Source organism: Patagioenas fasciata, chromosome 11 (assembly GCF_037038585.1).
Source record: "Patagioenas fasciata isolate bPatFas1 chromosome 11, bPatFas1.hap1, whole genome shotgun sequence".
NCBI lineage: Eukaryota > Metazoa > Chordata > Aves > Columbiformes > Columbidae > Patagioenas > Patagioenas fasciata.
In genome coordinates, this window is record NC_092530.1 from 25683378 (window position 1) to 25701025 (window position 17648).

At 44.6% G+C, this 17648-nt stretch overlaps 1 protein-coding gene across 6 annotated transcripts in view; it reads right to left on the reverse strand.

The window, feature by feature from the left end:
• Positions 1-4938: 4938 nt before the first annotated feature.
• The window catches only part of DCX (doublecortin), a 75191-nt gene continuing 62481 nt past the window's right edge, over positions 4939-17648 (reverse strand). For all 6 annotated transcript variants that reach the window (XM_065846480.2, XM_065846482.2, XM_065846481.2 and 3 more), the window contains one exon: positions 4939-16286. In XM_065846480.2, the coding sequence (XP_065702552.1) occupies positions 16230-16286 (57 nt within the window). In that variant the 3' untranslated portion in view covers positions 4939-16229. The remainder of the gene's footprint in view (positions 16287-17648) is intronic.

Consider the following 17648-nt stretch of genomic DNA (forward strand, 5'->3'; position numbering starts at 1 on the left):
GGGGATCCGGCTCTTGTACACGGGGATCTCTCGGGTGGTGCCAGTCACCTCCCTTGTGAAGGGCCAGGAGAGCGCCCAAGGTGTTCACAGAGTCACAGAATGTCAGGGGTTGAAGGGCTCTGGAAAGCTCATCCAGTGCAATCCCCCCATGGAGCAGGAACACCCAGCTGAGGTTCCACAGGAAGGTGTCCAGGCGGGTTTGAATGTCTGCAGAGAAGGAGACTCCACAACCTCCCTGGGCAGCCTGGGCCAGGCTCTGCCACCCTCACCATGAAGAAGTTTCTTCTCATATTTAAGTGGAACCTCCTGTGTTCAGTTTGCACCCATTACCCCTTGTCCTGTTATCACCGAGAAGAGCCTGGCTCCATCCTCCTGACACTCACCCTTTATATATCTGTAAACATTAATGAGGTCACCCCTCAGTCTCCTCCAGCTCCAGAGCCCCAGTTCCCTCAGCCTTTCCTCACACGGGAGATGCTCCACTCCATCACCTTTGTTGTCCTGCGCGGGACTCTCTCCAGCAGTTCCCTTTCCTTCTGGAACTGAGGGGACACAGCTGGACACAAACGGTGTGAGCTGGTTCACCTCAGCCTGGGCCAGGAGAGCCCTCGAGTTCACCTCAGCCAGTTCTATGGGCACGTTTTCTGTCAGGCAGCTGGAGCTCTGGAGCCGGAGGAAGAGGCTGGCTCTTCCTCCACAGCCGCCCATGGCGCTGGGCAGTGTTTTTCCACCTTGTGGTCCCGTGGATGAGGTGGGTTTTTCCCACAAGGCAGATGTGGGGCTGGCAGCGAGGATCCCGCAGAAAGGCCCTCAGACAGATGTTACTAAAGGCACCCGAGGAACGTGATATGCTGCCATTTACCATTTGTGTAGGCAGATGTCAATCGTGCTGAAAAACACACATGAAGATAAACCTCCCTCAGGAGCTTACAGAAGACAGGAGTTTCCTTCTCTTTGAATTGCCATTTGTATTCTGAGTGTTGTGTAAACATTAAATATTTAGAAGATTGCCTGTAGCACTCTTGTTTCTCAGTGGGATTTGGATAAAGCCGTTCCTGTCTCAGGGTCATGAGAAAAGCTCACGGGCTGAACTGTTTTACCTTCTCCATCTGAGCAGCCGAGGTCTCCAGGAGCGGCGTCCCTCTGAGACAGGCTTAAATCAAAGCCTCATTTAACGTTCGGAGGAGTTGGACTGGGCCACGCTCGTGCTCTGCGGGATGCGGCTGCGGCAGGAACGGCGCCTGAGCCTTTCCCGAGCCCACCATGCAGCGCTGGGCTCCTCGCTTCGCCTCTCCTGGGTACCACGTGTGCCCCAGCAGTGCTCACTGCAATTCACACCTGCTTGGGGGCCCCGGAGGTTTCACCTTAAACACTTGGCTGCATCATGACTTTTTTTTTTTTAATTTAATGAAAGCCTGTCTTCTTGCAGTTTCAGATCTCAGCTCTGCTACTGATAGTGCTGGTGATTTCAGGTGCTGGTAACTCTTGGCAGCTGCTCTGGTTTCACATGTGAAACTCTTTACACAGAGTTTGGCATATTGATTATTTTCTTGCTGACACCTGAAACCCAAGGAAATTCTAAGCCCACTTTGAGCATCTGCCCTGTGTTTTGGCTGTGACTCCCCAGGTCACACACAAACCTGTGGCCACATCAGGAGCTGAAACCAACTCTTGTGAGTTGTAGCCTAGTGGTCTCATTGCTCTTTTCCTAGTGCTACTGCCTCGCAGTTTTAAAAGTCACAGCTGATCTACTTTTCTGGCCAGCAGCAAAGTTGTCTTGAGTCATTTAGATTTAAAGATGAAGGATATTAAGGGCACGCTTGTTTTTTCTGTATCTAAATCTGTGCCAAGGGGATGGAAAGGTGGTTTTTAGTTTCTTCCTTAATGGAATAAGCCATGAGGGGATGCTGCACTTGTCCACGTGTGCCTGGGAGCCTGTCCCGCAGTACTTTGTCATGCAACACTAGCAAAAGGAAACTGTCCTTTAAAAGGAGCTATGAGGAGGGCACAAGAGGACACATTTGCCCTTATTCTCAAGTTTTCCAGCATGTAGCTGTACCACCTCACCCAAAGGACAAAACTATTCATTTGCAGATCTACAAAAGCTTGGCCTCATCTCAGCTGCATTTGGCTCATCTTCACGCTGCATGTGCGCAGAAATACATGGGTGGGCGACCTCATTTGAGAGTTGATTTCATTAGAGATCAAGTGTGTTCCTCCCCTCGCGTATCTTACAGTTATCTTCTTCCCTGATGAGGACTTCTTAATTAAAGCATGAACAATTTGTGACAGAACAGCATCTTCCAAAGATTTTCTTTTCTGGGTGCACAAATGCATTGTTCTTCAAAGGCCAGGCTGGAATCTGTTTCTATAAAAATCAAGGTTTTATTGCTGCATCCTGCTGTAGACGCTGGTCACCTTTCTAGGCAGTATAGCAAGAATCATGGTTTACCGGCTCATTACAGATTTGGCTGTGTATGCATCTTCAGTGGGAATTTTTCTGGTGCTCTCTGCCAGGAGCCTCCGCAGTTTTATAGTGACACTGCCCCATGTCCCAGAGGCACCGAGGCCACATCAGCGCAGTGATGCCTTCAGGACCCTGTGCTGCGATGCTCAGATCACTGTGCCCTGTCCCACTGTATGACGTACGCAGGCTCTTAGTCACAGCTCCAGATTTTTGTAAGCTTTTAAGGCAGCTAAAGATGCAGATCAGCCTAATGGGACTGGTAAAGCAATTTCAAATAATTGGAGCTCTCATTTACTTTGGGGGCTGTAAAATCAAACCTTTTTTATTTGGTGCTTCATTTTATAAAAACAAACAGCTGTACTACAACTTTTTTTTCCAGTGGATGTCTCGACAGTCACATCTGTTTGCATGGCCTGCACTATGGTGAAGGTGACGCTCACACAGAAAACCGTACCTTTGAGGTTTAGGTGTATTTGAGAAAGGCTGCGGTGGGAGACCAGATGGCTGCAGTGGAGGACAAGGGACAGAGCTCAGACGGTAGGAGAAACCATGTAAATGATCTAGATTTGTTAACTTCTAAAGGTGCTTTGTTTACAGAAAAGATTAAACATCACCACATAAACCCTGAGCCATAGAGCTGATGCTACAACTGTGTTCACCATTTCACAGAGCAAAGCTGACACAGCCAAGTAAATGTGCTATTACACGTGGATCTGGCTGCCATATTTTGGGCTGCAATTCAAAACCAGCAACCACAGAAAACTTGGATGATTTGCAGCTAACAAGCCTGACAGGCAGAAAGTGCATTTTCTTTGATTGGAACCAGATTGTACAGTGAGCAATGGCTGAACATCAAGTAATGGCGATGAGGTCAAGAGACCAGGCCAAGGTTTTCCAACCAGGCCAAAACATTTATTTCAGTCCAAACAACTGACACCGCGCAGGGCCAATGCACTTGAACCTTGACCTTTTGGAAACAAACCCTGGTTTGCTGCTCTGATGAACCGACATATTCAGGGATACCTGATGTGCATTTCTGTATAGATCCAGGCTGGTGTAGGAGGAAGGCTGGACTTCGGAAACTGAATTTTGCTCTAATTTACATGTCTGTAAATCTGCAGTAATTTCATATGTGTCAGTGGGATTCATACTAAGACAGCAGTGCCATTTCCACTGGTTTGCAGTGCTGGTTGTTGGTGCCACACTATCACCATCTAGGTTTCCTCTTACTGCTCTCTAGAGTCCCTGGAATAGCTGTGATGGATGCACACAGCATGCTAAGGGTTTTAAATCTGCCATTTCCAGAACATTTTTGCATAGTCAGGAGCACCAGCTTTTTGTTTTTCATGGATCCCATCTAATACATAGCCCCTAGAAAAGACACCAGTGTGCTTTGTTTGCTCTTGAAGCGCACAAAGACACCAGCAAAGCATTTTCTAAAGTTCTTGTTCTGCTTTTCTGATAACATTTGCTTCAGTTTCGATTCATGCACATTCAGATAAAAGCTGTTCTTAGGGGCTTTTTCTTCTAGTGGTTTTATTCTGGGAACTGCAATTTTTTTTTAGTCCCGTCTTTCACTGCAAACAGAGCCGTAGTGTGCGTGCTGCTTCTGGCCTGGCCAGGCATGGCACCATCATCACACGGGGGTGCCAGTAACGGACCTGCTGGGGCCATGAGTTGGTAGCCCCAGTGCTGTTTGCCATTTGGCAAAGCATCTCCTCTGCATCCAGAGGGCAAAGAGCACAGCCCTTCCTGGGCTGACGTGCGGTGACCACAGGGAAAATAAAAAGGATAAAGGGCTCCATCCGAGCATGAAACATTGGGAAGAATCTGAGCTCCTCTACGGCAGCCCGGTGTACAGCAGGGATGGCCAGGGCTGACTCACCGCATTCACTTTTAATTCTGCAGATGTGAAGCAGAAACAAACAGCAAAGTGCCTTGTATTATATAATTAAATGAGGTCTAAGCCTTATTAACATTTTTCAGGGCTTACAAGGCAGAATGTTATTGTCTTCACTGTGGTTCTGACAGGGTAGCTGTGAAAGAACTTGGACCTTTTTCAGGCCTGTGTGGGAAGGCAGGACAAACACAATCTCTCTCAAATCTCACCAAACTTCCCAAAGCCAATGTGAGGCCGTACAGGCCTTTCCCAGGCCCTTCATGCCAAGGCCAAGGTCAGATGGGGGCCAGATCCTGCTATTTGGAATGCACAGTTTTGACTGAAGTGCTGCCCTTACCTGCACCATCTCTCTCCCAGTGGGACCCACGCTGGGCTCATCCCTTCAGCCGAAGGGACGGGTCTGACACAGGTTGGGCTGTTTCAATCAGGACAATGTTTCTTTCCCAGTCTTTTTCTGCATTTATACAAGCAGGACAGATTTGGGAAAGTTGATGAATCAAAATGAACAAGTACCGCTGGAATGAACAAGTCACAGTCAACACGCACTTGCCAAATAAAAGCATCGGAAAGGTTTTTATCGGCCTAAATATTGAACCCAAATTTTATTTTTGGAAAATGACATTACACACATCTTGCAAATGTACATTTAGATGAGAAAACAATGAGTAACAAATATTGAGAGCAAAGCTATAAAGTGGACAGGTTCTCTGCTGCATGGCGTTGCATTACAAGAATACTCAGACCTGGGATGGTTATTACAAGTAGTAAAAACAGTTCACAACACCTCACAAAAAAGGAATTTTTTTCTAGAAAGTCAAGTCTTCTAACAAAGGAAATTCTGTTAAGGGAGAAGAGGCATGGGGGTAGATGTGTGGATCCAGGTCCATTTTGTGGTTTTGTGGCAGGGCTTTGTGGGGTTTTTTAAAATCCATGTCTTACAAAATCCGTCTTTGTGAGTGACGCCTCTTTTCCAACCCTTTGACTGTTTCCTGTGCTCCATTGCCAACAGAACCACAGCTGTTAAACAAGAAGCCCTGCGTGCTCAACTCCGAGCTTGGCAGTGTGGAGGGGCTGTCTACAGAGCCCCATACAACGTAATTCCAATACACAATCCCACCCCCTTCCACTGTGTATCCAGGGAAATCAAAAAGCGTGTGCAAACTCTGCAAATCAGGGGCTGCGGGACCAGTCCCGTGTACAAAAAGCACCAGGTGTGGAAGCCACGGCCGATACACCACGTGCCACATGCCTCGGCTGCAAAGGATCAGCAAAATCTCCTCGTGTACCAGTGACAGAAACTCCAAAGATTTAACGTGTTCCCCAGTTCAAGCAGAGGCAACAGGCGACTGATCTCCATCTGTTTTACTGGGAAAGTTAACAGTCTAATCAAAGTGCCAAGACAAGGCGCTGTGAGAAATAAGTTCCCCAAGAGAACCTGTTGAGAACTGCTTTTCAAACCTTGTTGTATATTATTTATGCCCAAATCTGTACTTTACAACCACGAGAGAGACAAAGACAGAAGAAGAGAGAGGGAGAGAGAGAGAGAGAATCTTTCCAGGAGGAAAGGAAGAGCTCATTAAGAAGAGAGAGGTACAGGACCATGCATTTACTCTCAAAAGCTTGTTCACGAGCAAGCTAACATTTCTAACACTACAACCACTCGTCTACATCTGTTTGCTAAGTAACTGAGTTCTACCTACAACTAGGGAGCAGAAGGGGTTTTTTTTAATCTTCCCCCTCCCTTTTAAACGTCAATAAAAATGTTTTCTGTACAAGTTGAATGGCACAAAAGGTGGTTAAAATGCTAAATAACCACAAATGGAGAATGCAAAATTAGTTCAAAACATGCATGGACTGTGTACAGGTAAGCGAGGAATCATTGGCATAAAGCTGCAATATATTACAAGATGATACAGTTGAGATCTTTTGGAATAACCTCTGCTTGTTCTGTCCCTTTAAGAGAACTTCACATAAAAATTCAGTGTAAAGGGAACTCAAGGTATATGGCCAAGCAGAAAGTTAACTACGGGCAACATTATTTGTCTGAAGAGAAAAGCATTTCCCCTCGCATTCCACGCGCTCCCCCAAGGTACAAAAGTCAACGTGATTAGGATTGCTGCAGGCTTGCCAAAAGAAAGGTCAGATAGATCTGTTTTAGGAGAACAAAAGCACCTTTTAAGTTAATAGCTCTTTGTACAATTAAATACCTTATTATTTAAACAAAAACAAACTGAATTTTACCAATCCCAACAAACAACAACCGAACCCTTACCACCCATGTGTCCTCCAAGGTTATGTACACAGAGTTTAAAGTATACCAGCTAAACTTTAAACCTGGCTGCCCCTCCAACCCCCACCTGCCGAACAACAATAGAAAATACATCGTGGCCTCTCAGTTATATTATATTGCAGCTTTGCTATTGATTAGGAAATCATACGAACTCAATGAATGACCTAAGACAGTAACCCGTGATCAAGGTGCGGATCTCCATCCCTCGGCACACGTGCGGCGCGGGCAGAGCCACGCGGCCAAGGCGGATCCCGCTCTTCGGAGAAGAGCGGCGTGAAGAACTCGGGCGGATGCAATGGGAGCTGCTAACCCCGGCTTGTGATGGTATTTGTGATTCAGAAAAGAGGCAAAGGCTAGCAACAGCGAGGTCAGCAAGCTGAGAGCCCTTTCCTGTGCTTCTGGACTAGACAGCGTCATAAAAGAGAGAGTGTCATGGAGGGGAATGTGGCGTCATTTCAGAGAATAGAAGGAGATTTGGCTAGACAGGATTTCTCTTTCTAAAAGACCCTAGGTGTCTTCTAAATTGATAATTGCTGCTGTACTAGTACTGCCACACTGATAAAGCTGCTTGGATAAACAAGAAGAAAACTAACAAGAATTTTACATGTGAGAATTTGGCATGTAATTATAACTCACAGGCTTTCTTGTTCTTACATTCAATACTTCTGCTTCACCTTATCTATAAACACCAATTAACAGTGCAATTAATTCCCTAGACATTCTTCTTTTTAAGGAGACACATCATTAGACATCACGCTAAATCTGGAAAAAAGCTCTTTTGCTGTAAAGGGGAGGGGGGGAAATAAAAGGTGTGTGGTGTTCTGCAACCCCTCAGTGACTGCGTAGCCAACATGACAGAGACAGAATATCCCTACATTACAACTGCCACCTGCAAAGGGAACTGAGTTAAAACCCATCCCTATCTGCTGCGCAATGGTGGGAAGCAGGTGGAGAAAAACAGCCAGGCTGGAGTTAAAAAAACAACCAACCAGCAACAAAACCCACAAAAAACCTAAACCCAAACAACACCACCAAAAATCTCACTCAATGTTCCACAGGGATTCTCTGGAGTTAAAATTCTTCAGTTCGAGAACTGGGCCTGGGCCCCAGTCAGGGTTATTTGGTCCATTACAGACATTTCCTCAGTTTGACTCCGCACGTGGGTGTCTCAGAAACTCGGGCGTTCAGAACTAGGGTTTGGTTCAGGTCACTGACCACCGTGTTCCATTCTGACCACACATGCCAGGTGAATCACTTTGCTCCGCAACAACCCCACTGCTCCAATGTGCCTCAAACTATTCTCTATTTCCTATAGATAATTGTTGCAAAAGGAGATGGAAGAACCAGCCTGGATAAAAACCAAAACCAGCCTTGAGTTTAGATGAGTCATCTAAAATGAACCGAACCTTCCTTTTCATGTTCAGCGACATTTGGTGATATTTTTCTCTAAAATCTAAGCCAACCATAAATGTCTATTCTGCTTGGTACTAGAAAGAGAAATGCTATTTCTACCTTTGTAAACGAGCTGGGCTCAGAGCAGGGGGAGTAAAGTGAGCTAAAGCCAACTCTTTAAACAAGGAACCTTCACAAATCAGGGTCTCCTCTATATTTCCTGGTTCTAATTTTCAGTTCTAAAAGTTTTAAGATATTTCAATAAACAAAACTCTTTCAGCTTTACCATTAACTATAATAAAACTATACAAAATATCTCCTCTCTATAACTTGCTATTAGAGTGTTCATACAGGAGATCACCTTACGGCTGGGGTCAATGAGGTTTTCTCTGCAAAGTCCGCAGCTGTCACCCAGGAAACTGAATCTGCACTTAAGTAATCAATCACACAAGAATTACTGACAGTAATCAATCTTTGAAATAGGAGACTGACCTTGGACCAAATGGATTCAGCTCCCTTAATTACAGAGGAGCTTCTGCCTGTTTAAAGCAGCAGAGAATTAGGTGTATTGGGTTTCACTAGTGCTATACTGAGCATCTGAGAATCTACACAAACAAAGAGGTACAATCTTAATGCAAAAAAAAATTAATAATCTGAGACTAAACAGCAAAAAATGTGTTCAAAAAAGTCAGTTGTTTTGCCTTTTAGGATTAAATTCACAAGCACTGTAACTCTCCTGAATTTCGAAAAAAGATCTCATGAGAAAATGGGTGTTGACCATAGATCCCCTTGTTCAGCATGGGCTTGCACTGATTTATCGAACGCAGCAGCTCTCACATCGGTGGCTGAGCATTTCATGGAGGAATCACCCCAGCCTCCGGCTCCTCCAGGAGCCGCCTCGGCTCCTCACCGTGGGGCTGCTCCTTCTGCCAGGGTTTGCTGGCTCCCTGGGGATTCTCCCGCCCGGCCTTCCCCCAGGCACCCCGATTCTTTGCTACTTTTGATCTGATAAATAAAAACAAACCCAAACCCCAGGCTGGTGCTGTCATTCAGCAAAGGGCTGGACCGTCCCTTCCCCCTTTCGGGGATGACACGTGCTGGCAGGAGAGGAAACAGGAGCAGGGGAAGAGCTTCAAGCCTTAAGCTCTGCTGCCTGTGGCCAAGCGTGACCTTATTTCTGCCATGGGGAGTGGGACACACACTGGTGTGGCTGCATCCCTGCTTAGATACCTGCAGGGGCAAGAGCTCTGTCACCACGCAGCCGGGAGCCCCTGCTGCTTTTCTGTCCAGCCCAGGCTGTGGATGCTCAGCCAGCCCCAGCCTCCCCTTTTGTTTATCTCCAGACTTTCTTGGCTTTTGTCTGTCATTAGTCCCACACAATGGCACAGACCTTTCCAGTGCTCTGCCTCATGCTCTCCCTTCCATTTGATTTTCTGTGAAGTTCAAGGTCATTTCATCGTTCAGTAAATAACTCCTAATAAATGCCCCCTACCATTCCTCTTAGAAAGAAGTCTCTTCTCTTTGTTTCCCGTGACACTGGCCATCATGGCATCTTTCTCTAATGATGCCAACTTTCTAGTTTTTAGCCAAGAGACTCTAATTACTGCAAACATTTGTTAATTCCCTTTGGGCATCCTCTTTCTGCAGTCATTTGAGTGATAAACTGTCAGACTTGGGGAAACTCTAAACTGCCTCGAGAGTCCTGAGTTACAGTTCATTGAGATACAGAGCAAGGGCCAAAATAGGTTAATTCAACAACGTGCATTAAGCAACGAAAACTGAAAGGCAACTCTTTCCCATGAAGCCATCTGGCCATGAACACTTTCTAAACAAGAAAGCTTTCAACAACAGGCCCACTGTTTTCTTGGTAGAAGGCCGCTGAAATCACCAGACTTATCATTTACAAATACAGGGCCCACATTTTGGATGGTAACACGAATTGCCCCCAGTATGTACACGTACGTGTGACAAAAAGAGGGGCAGCAGGGGACTGTGTTCAGGCCAGAGCTGGCAACTCCAGATGAGATCGCGGGGTTGCTGGATGAGGACGTGGCCCTGCTCCAGGGGTCTTGCTGGCTCCTCCATGGATTTGGAGATAACTAAAAATGATGCGTCTGTCTTTCACCATTAGTAAAACAATGAAGCATTTTTACAGCATAATTCTGAGAGAGCCAGAGTTCCTGAAAAGACTTGCTAAGGACAATGGACCAGTTTGCTTCTCTAAGGTCTTCTGACTTTGCTAAGTAATGAATAAATCTTAAGAGCAAGCTCTCCTGTAGCTCTCTGTATCAGCTCATCTCAAAGCACCTTACAGATGGAGGTGAGTATTGCAACCCCATGGCATGGGGACAACTGCTCCGTCCACATTTACACCAAAGACCAGTAGCTCTGACATCCCAATAGCTCTGACATCCCACTGCTGAATCCACCAGGTTTCATTTTCATTTGTTCAGAAGCTCATCTATTGGCTGAAAATGAGTGTTGGTGTTTTTAGCCTTCTCTAAACAGAGTGTCCTGAGGGACGGATAGTGGTCTGTGACCACCAAGCTCCACATCTTCACCTGCAGAGGCAGAACTCATACCCTGCAACTGGGATTCTGCCAGAGCAGCTATGCAATGGCACTGCTGAACAAAAAAGAGCCTTTCTGTCCAGCCACTTACAATCTCTGAGCATCTCCCGTCTCCCTGTTAAAACATCGGGTTTTGTCAGCTTGGCTCCAGACCTTCAGACAAACATCAAATGACTAGATCTGTTCCAGAGGACACAAAACAAAACGCGGGGTTTATACACATTACTGGCCTCAGCCCTTCACCTGGAGGCACCCAGAATGAGACACCAGATCTCAAGCCAGGAGCCTAGAAGAAGAGTGAAGAATATCTGAGCGACAGAATCTATAACCAATGCAGCAGAACCCAGCCCAGTTCCCACCACCATCGGTGAGGAGCAGCTACACCATGAGACACAAGACTCAGCTTTAACGTTTCCTGAGATACCACGGAGAGGCCTGCTCAGATTCATAGAGGTGGGACAGAGGCCTCAGCCAGAAGAAATCTGTGACTCTGGAGACAGTGATTTGCAAGAGCTGGTTGAATAAATGCAAATGGGCTAAACATCTCAAGAATCAAAGTCTGTCCTGTCCCCTTTTTTCAAGGCTATTTTTGCCTAGGCATTGTTGGGCACTTGTATAGTCCTGCTTCTGGAGCCCAAAGCATTCTGGAAGGCACTTAAAGTCTTAACCTTCTTGGTCTCGTTACACCAAGACGGTGTTTCAGCTGGATCTCTTCCAGGTATCTTGTGTGAAGCATTAATCCTGTTGCACGGACTGACCTCACTCTTTCTCCAGATAGACAGAAACGGATCTCCATCTTGTGCCATCCCTTTGCTTCTACACAGAACCTCACCAGCCCCAAACGCTGTCCCAGCCTGCTTCCCTCAGCTACCACAAAATAACTCGCCACTAGAAAAAGAAGCTGTTTTGCTCTGTCTTGATCACGACCAGCACCTTGTGTGTGGTAGACGTACCTCTGTATAGCTTCTTTCTGCTTGTGGATTGTCTTAGCTTGAAGAGACACTTTCTGAACTAATTTTATACCCACTTCACTTGGCTGTTTCTTCTTCCTTTCTCTATAAAGGATTCTGTCTCTACTATAGAACAAGACAACTCTGCAATTGCCTCGAATGGATGCGACAAAACACCGTCCTGTGCCCTCAGTGCAGCGAAGCCTCAGCCCCAGTGTCTGTGCAGGGATCCAGCCTGAGCAATTCCACAAGGTGCCCTGGAAGTTGTTTTCTAAGCGTAGTTATTTTCCTGATGTCGATGAAATAACATACTTAGTGTTCCTAGCTCCTGAAAAGCCTGTGAGTAATGTGCAGATTTAGGAAGCACAGACAATGGTACACAAAAGCTATTTCCATCTCCCACTGCAGGGTGGACCAAGGTAAAATCCCATTTCCAAACTCCTTCAAGGTGCAGAGTCTTGGTTGGCGGTTTAGCTGGTGGAACTGAACTAGCTCCAAATCTTACAACAGACAAGGCTTTAACCCAGAAACTTCAGGGTATAAATGCTTTACAAGTGAAAAAAATCCTAAGGCTGAAGATATTGCTGCATTGCCCCGATCTTGTGAAGTCAAGGCAGTCACGGGGATTCAGGAATACTACATAGATCAGTCTATGCTTGGAGGGTTGCTTTCATTCCTTCCTCATGACTGTGTCTGAAACAGGTATTTTTACTGTATATGCAATTTGCTAAAATATCCTGGATACTGAATAGAGGCAGGTTTCAAAGAAACAGAGCCCTACTACTTTAAGACTCCCTCCATTCTTTTTTAATACTGTATTGTTTTAAAACAATATAGTCTTCGTGATTCAATTAGTCTCTGAAAACACTAAAGGCAGCCTCAAGAGGGAAATTAGATGGGGTTTCTATAGCAGAATTAATATGGCGAATCCTCATATCCTGTGGAGTTTTATGTGCTTGTAAAGGTAGGGGAAAAAAAAAAGATAAACTCTGGAGCATATATTGGAATTACTATAATCTGCTCCAGGGTCTCATAGGGTCTGGAATTACTATATTATATTGAAAGTAATTACTAATTCATTGCAGTTCAGGAAAGCTTTCTGACCAAACCCAAGCTTATATCTAGCGAAAAATGAACAGGAGTAAAGTATTTGCTAAAATTTAAGTGTGTCTTTAAATTATTTCCTGAATCAAGGCTGTCCTTATATTTAAACGACTAAGGTACAATGCCTGTGAATTGTTTCTCTTTGTGTTCAAATCTATGTTAGGGATCCTACAAAGCCAAAGATAACTAGTTTGGAATGTAGGTAACATTCCACATGCATTTCTGTACAAGAACTCATGCAATATTGGCATTAATACAGACTTAACTATATGTTACAGCTGAAACACTCACTGACTTCTCCTACTGCCCAGGCATTTCTACCTAGAAAATTGCTTTTTAAAACTTGGGCATTTGACCTCATACCCTGTTTTCTTTGTGGCTTCTGCTGGTTTGAATGGCTATTTTTCCCACTGAACATTTGTTTTATTTCTTCTTGTAGGCCTTTTCAAGGTCCCTCTAATTCCCAGAGGGAATCATCGGGCTCAGCCCCAGCCTGGGATGATCCTCATGGAAACACAAGTCCACTCCCAAGGGAGCATTGGCAGGATGGGGTTTAGGCTTTGTCACCAGGTGCAGCTCAGGAAGGCGGCCTCGGTGGTTCCTCAGCATGCTCCACCAGGAAGAGCATCTTCAAATAACCAAACACTGCTTGTGGCAGGAAGGAAAGGAACCACTTCTCAACAGCTGCCTCAACAACCATCCATCCAAAGGCGCATTCACCCCTTGGGATCCTGCTTTATCTTACACAAACTGAACTCACGGATCCTGGATGAAAACACCTCTCAGACTTATTTCTTGCGGCCATCAGCTGTAGCAGTTCAGCCTGCTTATGGATATCAAAGATCTAGGTTTTCCTGGTGGATCTGTGGTGAGTGCCCCATACTGAATTCAATAGAACTCAGATGTGATTTCATGGCCGGTCTCTTGGTTTAGCAGAGACCCAGAGGAAAGGTGGCAGGACATGCTGACCCTGACTGTGACAGGAATGGCCTGTGTCACTGGAGTGACGCCATCTTTGACTGGAGTCCAAGGCCATCATCTCCAACAGGCAGGGTCATGACTACTAGTCAGGGTCCCTGGAAAGGCAGAGACCTGGGGATGGACTCTGAGATTTACACCAGCAGAACAGATGAGGAGGTAAAAGCATGTCAAATTATCCATCCCACTAAAGCTTTTACTAAGACAAAAGCTCTGATGAATAATATTGGTAGCACAACCGTGGCCTTTGACATCCTCATATGCTTAAAAAGTCATTTTTCCATGACCAGTGTCTACAGTAGCACCCCCAAGATTAAACAGCCAAAAATTAGCACCCATAACCAAATCTGCACCCGGGATACTTCAGCACCTTCTGTTAGAGGATCTGAAAGCACTTTACAAATGTTAACCAACATTTGGCCTCACAAACCCTAGTGAGGTAGAACAGTATTGTCCGTGTAGGGACAGACAGACAGATTGAGGCACAGGGTTACTAAGAGACCTGCTCCTGTTCAGACACTAAATTCAGCAATACCAAGGGCTGAATGGAGGCGCCCTGACTACTGCACTTGTGCTTTGTCCGCGCTGCCATCCTTTCCCCCAAAACCTTCAACGTGAGCCCTTGGCCTTTGAACTAAACCCAGGAATCTCTATACAACAGGTGAAAGCATCATTTAACAGTTGCGTAGTCAGAGTGTTATTCAATTAAAATAAGTTTTTTGTGGGAACAAATGATTTCTTGTGCAAAACTCTGGGTGTTAATGATCATGCACTAAGATTACTGAGTGCAAATTTGGTGCATAACAACTCTGACCCCTTGCTAATTCCCAATCCTGGCCTCTCTCAGATACATCTCTTTTTAAGTTGCATTATACTGTCACGTGAAGCTCTAAAGACGCAGCCTGCACAGATTGTTTCACACCAGCATTCCAAGCAAACAAAACGTGGAGTGGCTTTGGGAACACCCCAGCATTCACGGAGCATCAAACATCACAACGTTCTAATTCATTCCAGTCACAAGGGGTTGCAAGGCGATAGGGAATAGGTGTGCATGTTGGAACAAAGGCAAGTAGAGCAACAAAGAAAGATTCGATTGCACAGATTTCGTTTAGGTAAAGTTCCACAGTCATCTGCTTCATCGCAAGCTTATTCCATGAGAAAGGGAGGCAATGCCAGCCGGCCTGTGACAAAGCTTCGGCGCAGTAAAAACCACCAGCCCTGCGTGAATGGATGAACTCTGCATTCCGTAGGAGTCGTTACCGATTAACAAAAGCAAAAGGTTTTTCTAAATACAATAAGTTTGTTTTGTCAGGAAGAAGAGTTTCTTAAAACACGCGTTTTTGAACACCACAAAATTCCATTTGTTGGCTAAGTAGAGAATCTGGCTATAGTTAGGAATACTGAAGTGTAAAAAACCAAATATGTAGTCTTAAACATTACAAAAGCTATCAAAACATTCAATATTTTGAACTGACCTTTTTTCCCCCTACATGCATCTGTTTTGGCAGTGATAACAAGGTTTCTAAACTGAGCTATTGTTATTACTGTTCCGCAATTGTGGGTTGGTTTTTTTTTTGTACATTTTTCTGAATGTGTTTTTTAAACAAAAGAAAATTACCAGCTGTTATAAAAAAGAAGGATCTGGAATCCTTGCTCCCAAAACACAGATACAACGTTTTCCTTTATAAAAAGTGTATTGATTTCTTGCTATAAAAAGTGATCTATAGGGTGTCAAACCTGAAAACAAATGTTCACAGTGTTTTCAGTGTTGGCTGTTCACAAGGCATTACTGTTACAAACAGAGATAGAGAGATACCATAGGGTAGCTATAAGAGGTTGTTCCCAGCTAGCAGTATCTTTGGATATGTGAAAGATGTTTCACTCCAGATAACTCAGCTAACTTAGATTTTTTTGCTTAATCATTAAAAAAAAAAGAAATCCCAATATTTTAATCACTATTGTACTAACCTTACTCAGCATCTTATGCAACAATTCCTAATTTCATCCAAGCTTCCGCTGGCACGTTAAGCATCAAACTACTAAGTCATTGCTCTTCCTGCCCTCCAACAATAAAACCAGCACTTGTTAGTATGCAGGTGCTAAAATCAGGGCTGCAAATGAGGAACAGGTGAGCTGGCAAACCTTGGCAATTTGGACAGGTGGAGAATATCATTTGCTTTGCTCGAGCCTGCAAATTGGTCAGCAAGAGATCCGCTTGCACACTTCCAGAGGGAGCTACTTTACTATCACTAGGAAAATTACATCGTTGCAGGAGCAGAAGAAATAATAGAAGAACACGGGAAATGCACTGGATCGTTGGTATATTGGCCCCAAATTGCTCACAATGTCCATTTTCAATCCCTAGAACTTAGAAGAATGGTATCCCTCTATCTCTATAGACTGGCAGGTGTTGATTTGTGGCACAGAGGATAAATCACAAAAAAAAAAAAATGACATCATAACTGTGTGTCCTTTGTCTGATTTAAAAGCACCAGTCACCTATCTGCTTATTTTGGCAGAAGTACTCTACTGTATCTTAACCATAGCTTGCAATATGGACAATTAGCTTCATGTGGCTTTACATGGAATCTCCAAGGGAATCGGAGTCATCCAAAGACAGAGGCAGATACAAGTCCTGTAGGAAGAAAGAGGAAAATGTTAACTCATACGGTCACTTTCCACCTTTGGTCCTGACTAAGGAAGGAGTCGAAGGGTCCCATTCTGTGCAGTTTGTAGGGAGAGGCTGGAAGACTCGAACTCCGGTTACTGGACAGGCTGACCAGTTGTCCGGGTAATTTCAGCTAAAATCAAGGCAGGTTACTCACACAGTGCAGCACGTGCACCTTGGTACCAAAAGAAAGATGGCTGTTGGGTGAGAGGTTTGAGAAGAGTTTTTCAATCGCCTCTGGATCAATGTGTCCATTATAGCTCCTGTATGAAAGAGCAGGACCTTTCCTTAAACAGGTCTCTTGGAACCTGAGTCCGCAGTAAAGAGTCTTACCTTGGATTGACAGTCGCCCTTAGGACAAATCTCTAGGAAAATCACGTTCCATGATTTATTATTGATTTTGAGTCATTTGTGACTGATTAGAAGGGTTAAGAAAATAATCCCAAATTTATTATTTGGATCAAATGCTGAGTGTAAAGCTTTTCCAGGGTCCCTTTTTGGGGTAACCATCTTATTCCACTTCCTTAGAGTTCTGCATGCAACTAGGAACACAAACCTGCTCAAGGGCTAAAGCTCTCCTTGGACCTTTTTGAACTCAGACCCACCCACCAATAATAACTGTGAGCAAATGAGGAAAAGGCCATATACACAGAAAATAAACCTGCAACAATCCTGATATAAGAAGGGGTAAAACACAACTCTGTGGTGAACTCAACTTAGGCATTTATCATTTGAGTTTTAGGGGAAAAAAAGAAAAGCGACCTCATCATAAGCAGGAAATTGCTTCTGGGAGGAAGACAATGATGCATGAATATTCTGGTGACCTAAAATATTACATTGGTGTTTGCTGATTGGCTTAAATTAGTGGAGAGGCTCATAGATGGATTGGCTTTGCCCTCAGCAGTCAGCATCTCTTACAGTGTTCTCTAGGGGCTTCACTGGAAAGGTCATGAATCAGTCAGCTGAAAACCTACATAAAACATGAAAGAAGGTGAGTTTTACTTGTCTTTAGCAGGAAGCAAACACTCCTCACCAGAGTCCTACAGGAGATGGTGCTGGAAAGTATTTTATGTCCTTGATGGCTGAAGCGAAGGATGCAGATGACAGCATTACTGATGCTGAAATACTCACAAGCAAATTCAGACTATGGGCCAGATCCTGTTCTCAGTTTTAAATGAATAATAAATCTGAACCAATTGTGTTAAAATTGGTGTGCTTCCTCAGACTTAGACTGAGCAGCTGAGATCAGAGTGAGTTCCTAAGGAAAACACAGATTTTATTTGGATTCAGCTTTGGCTTTACTAAAGGAAGTCAAATAAAGCTGAGTAA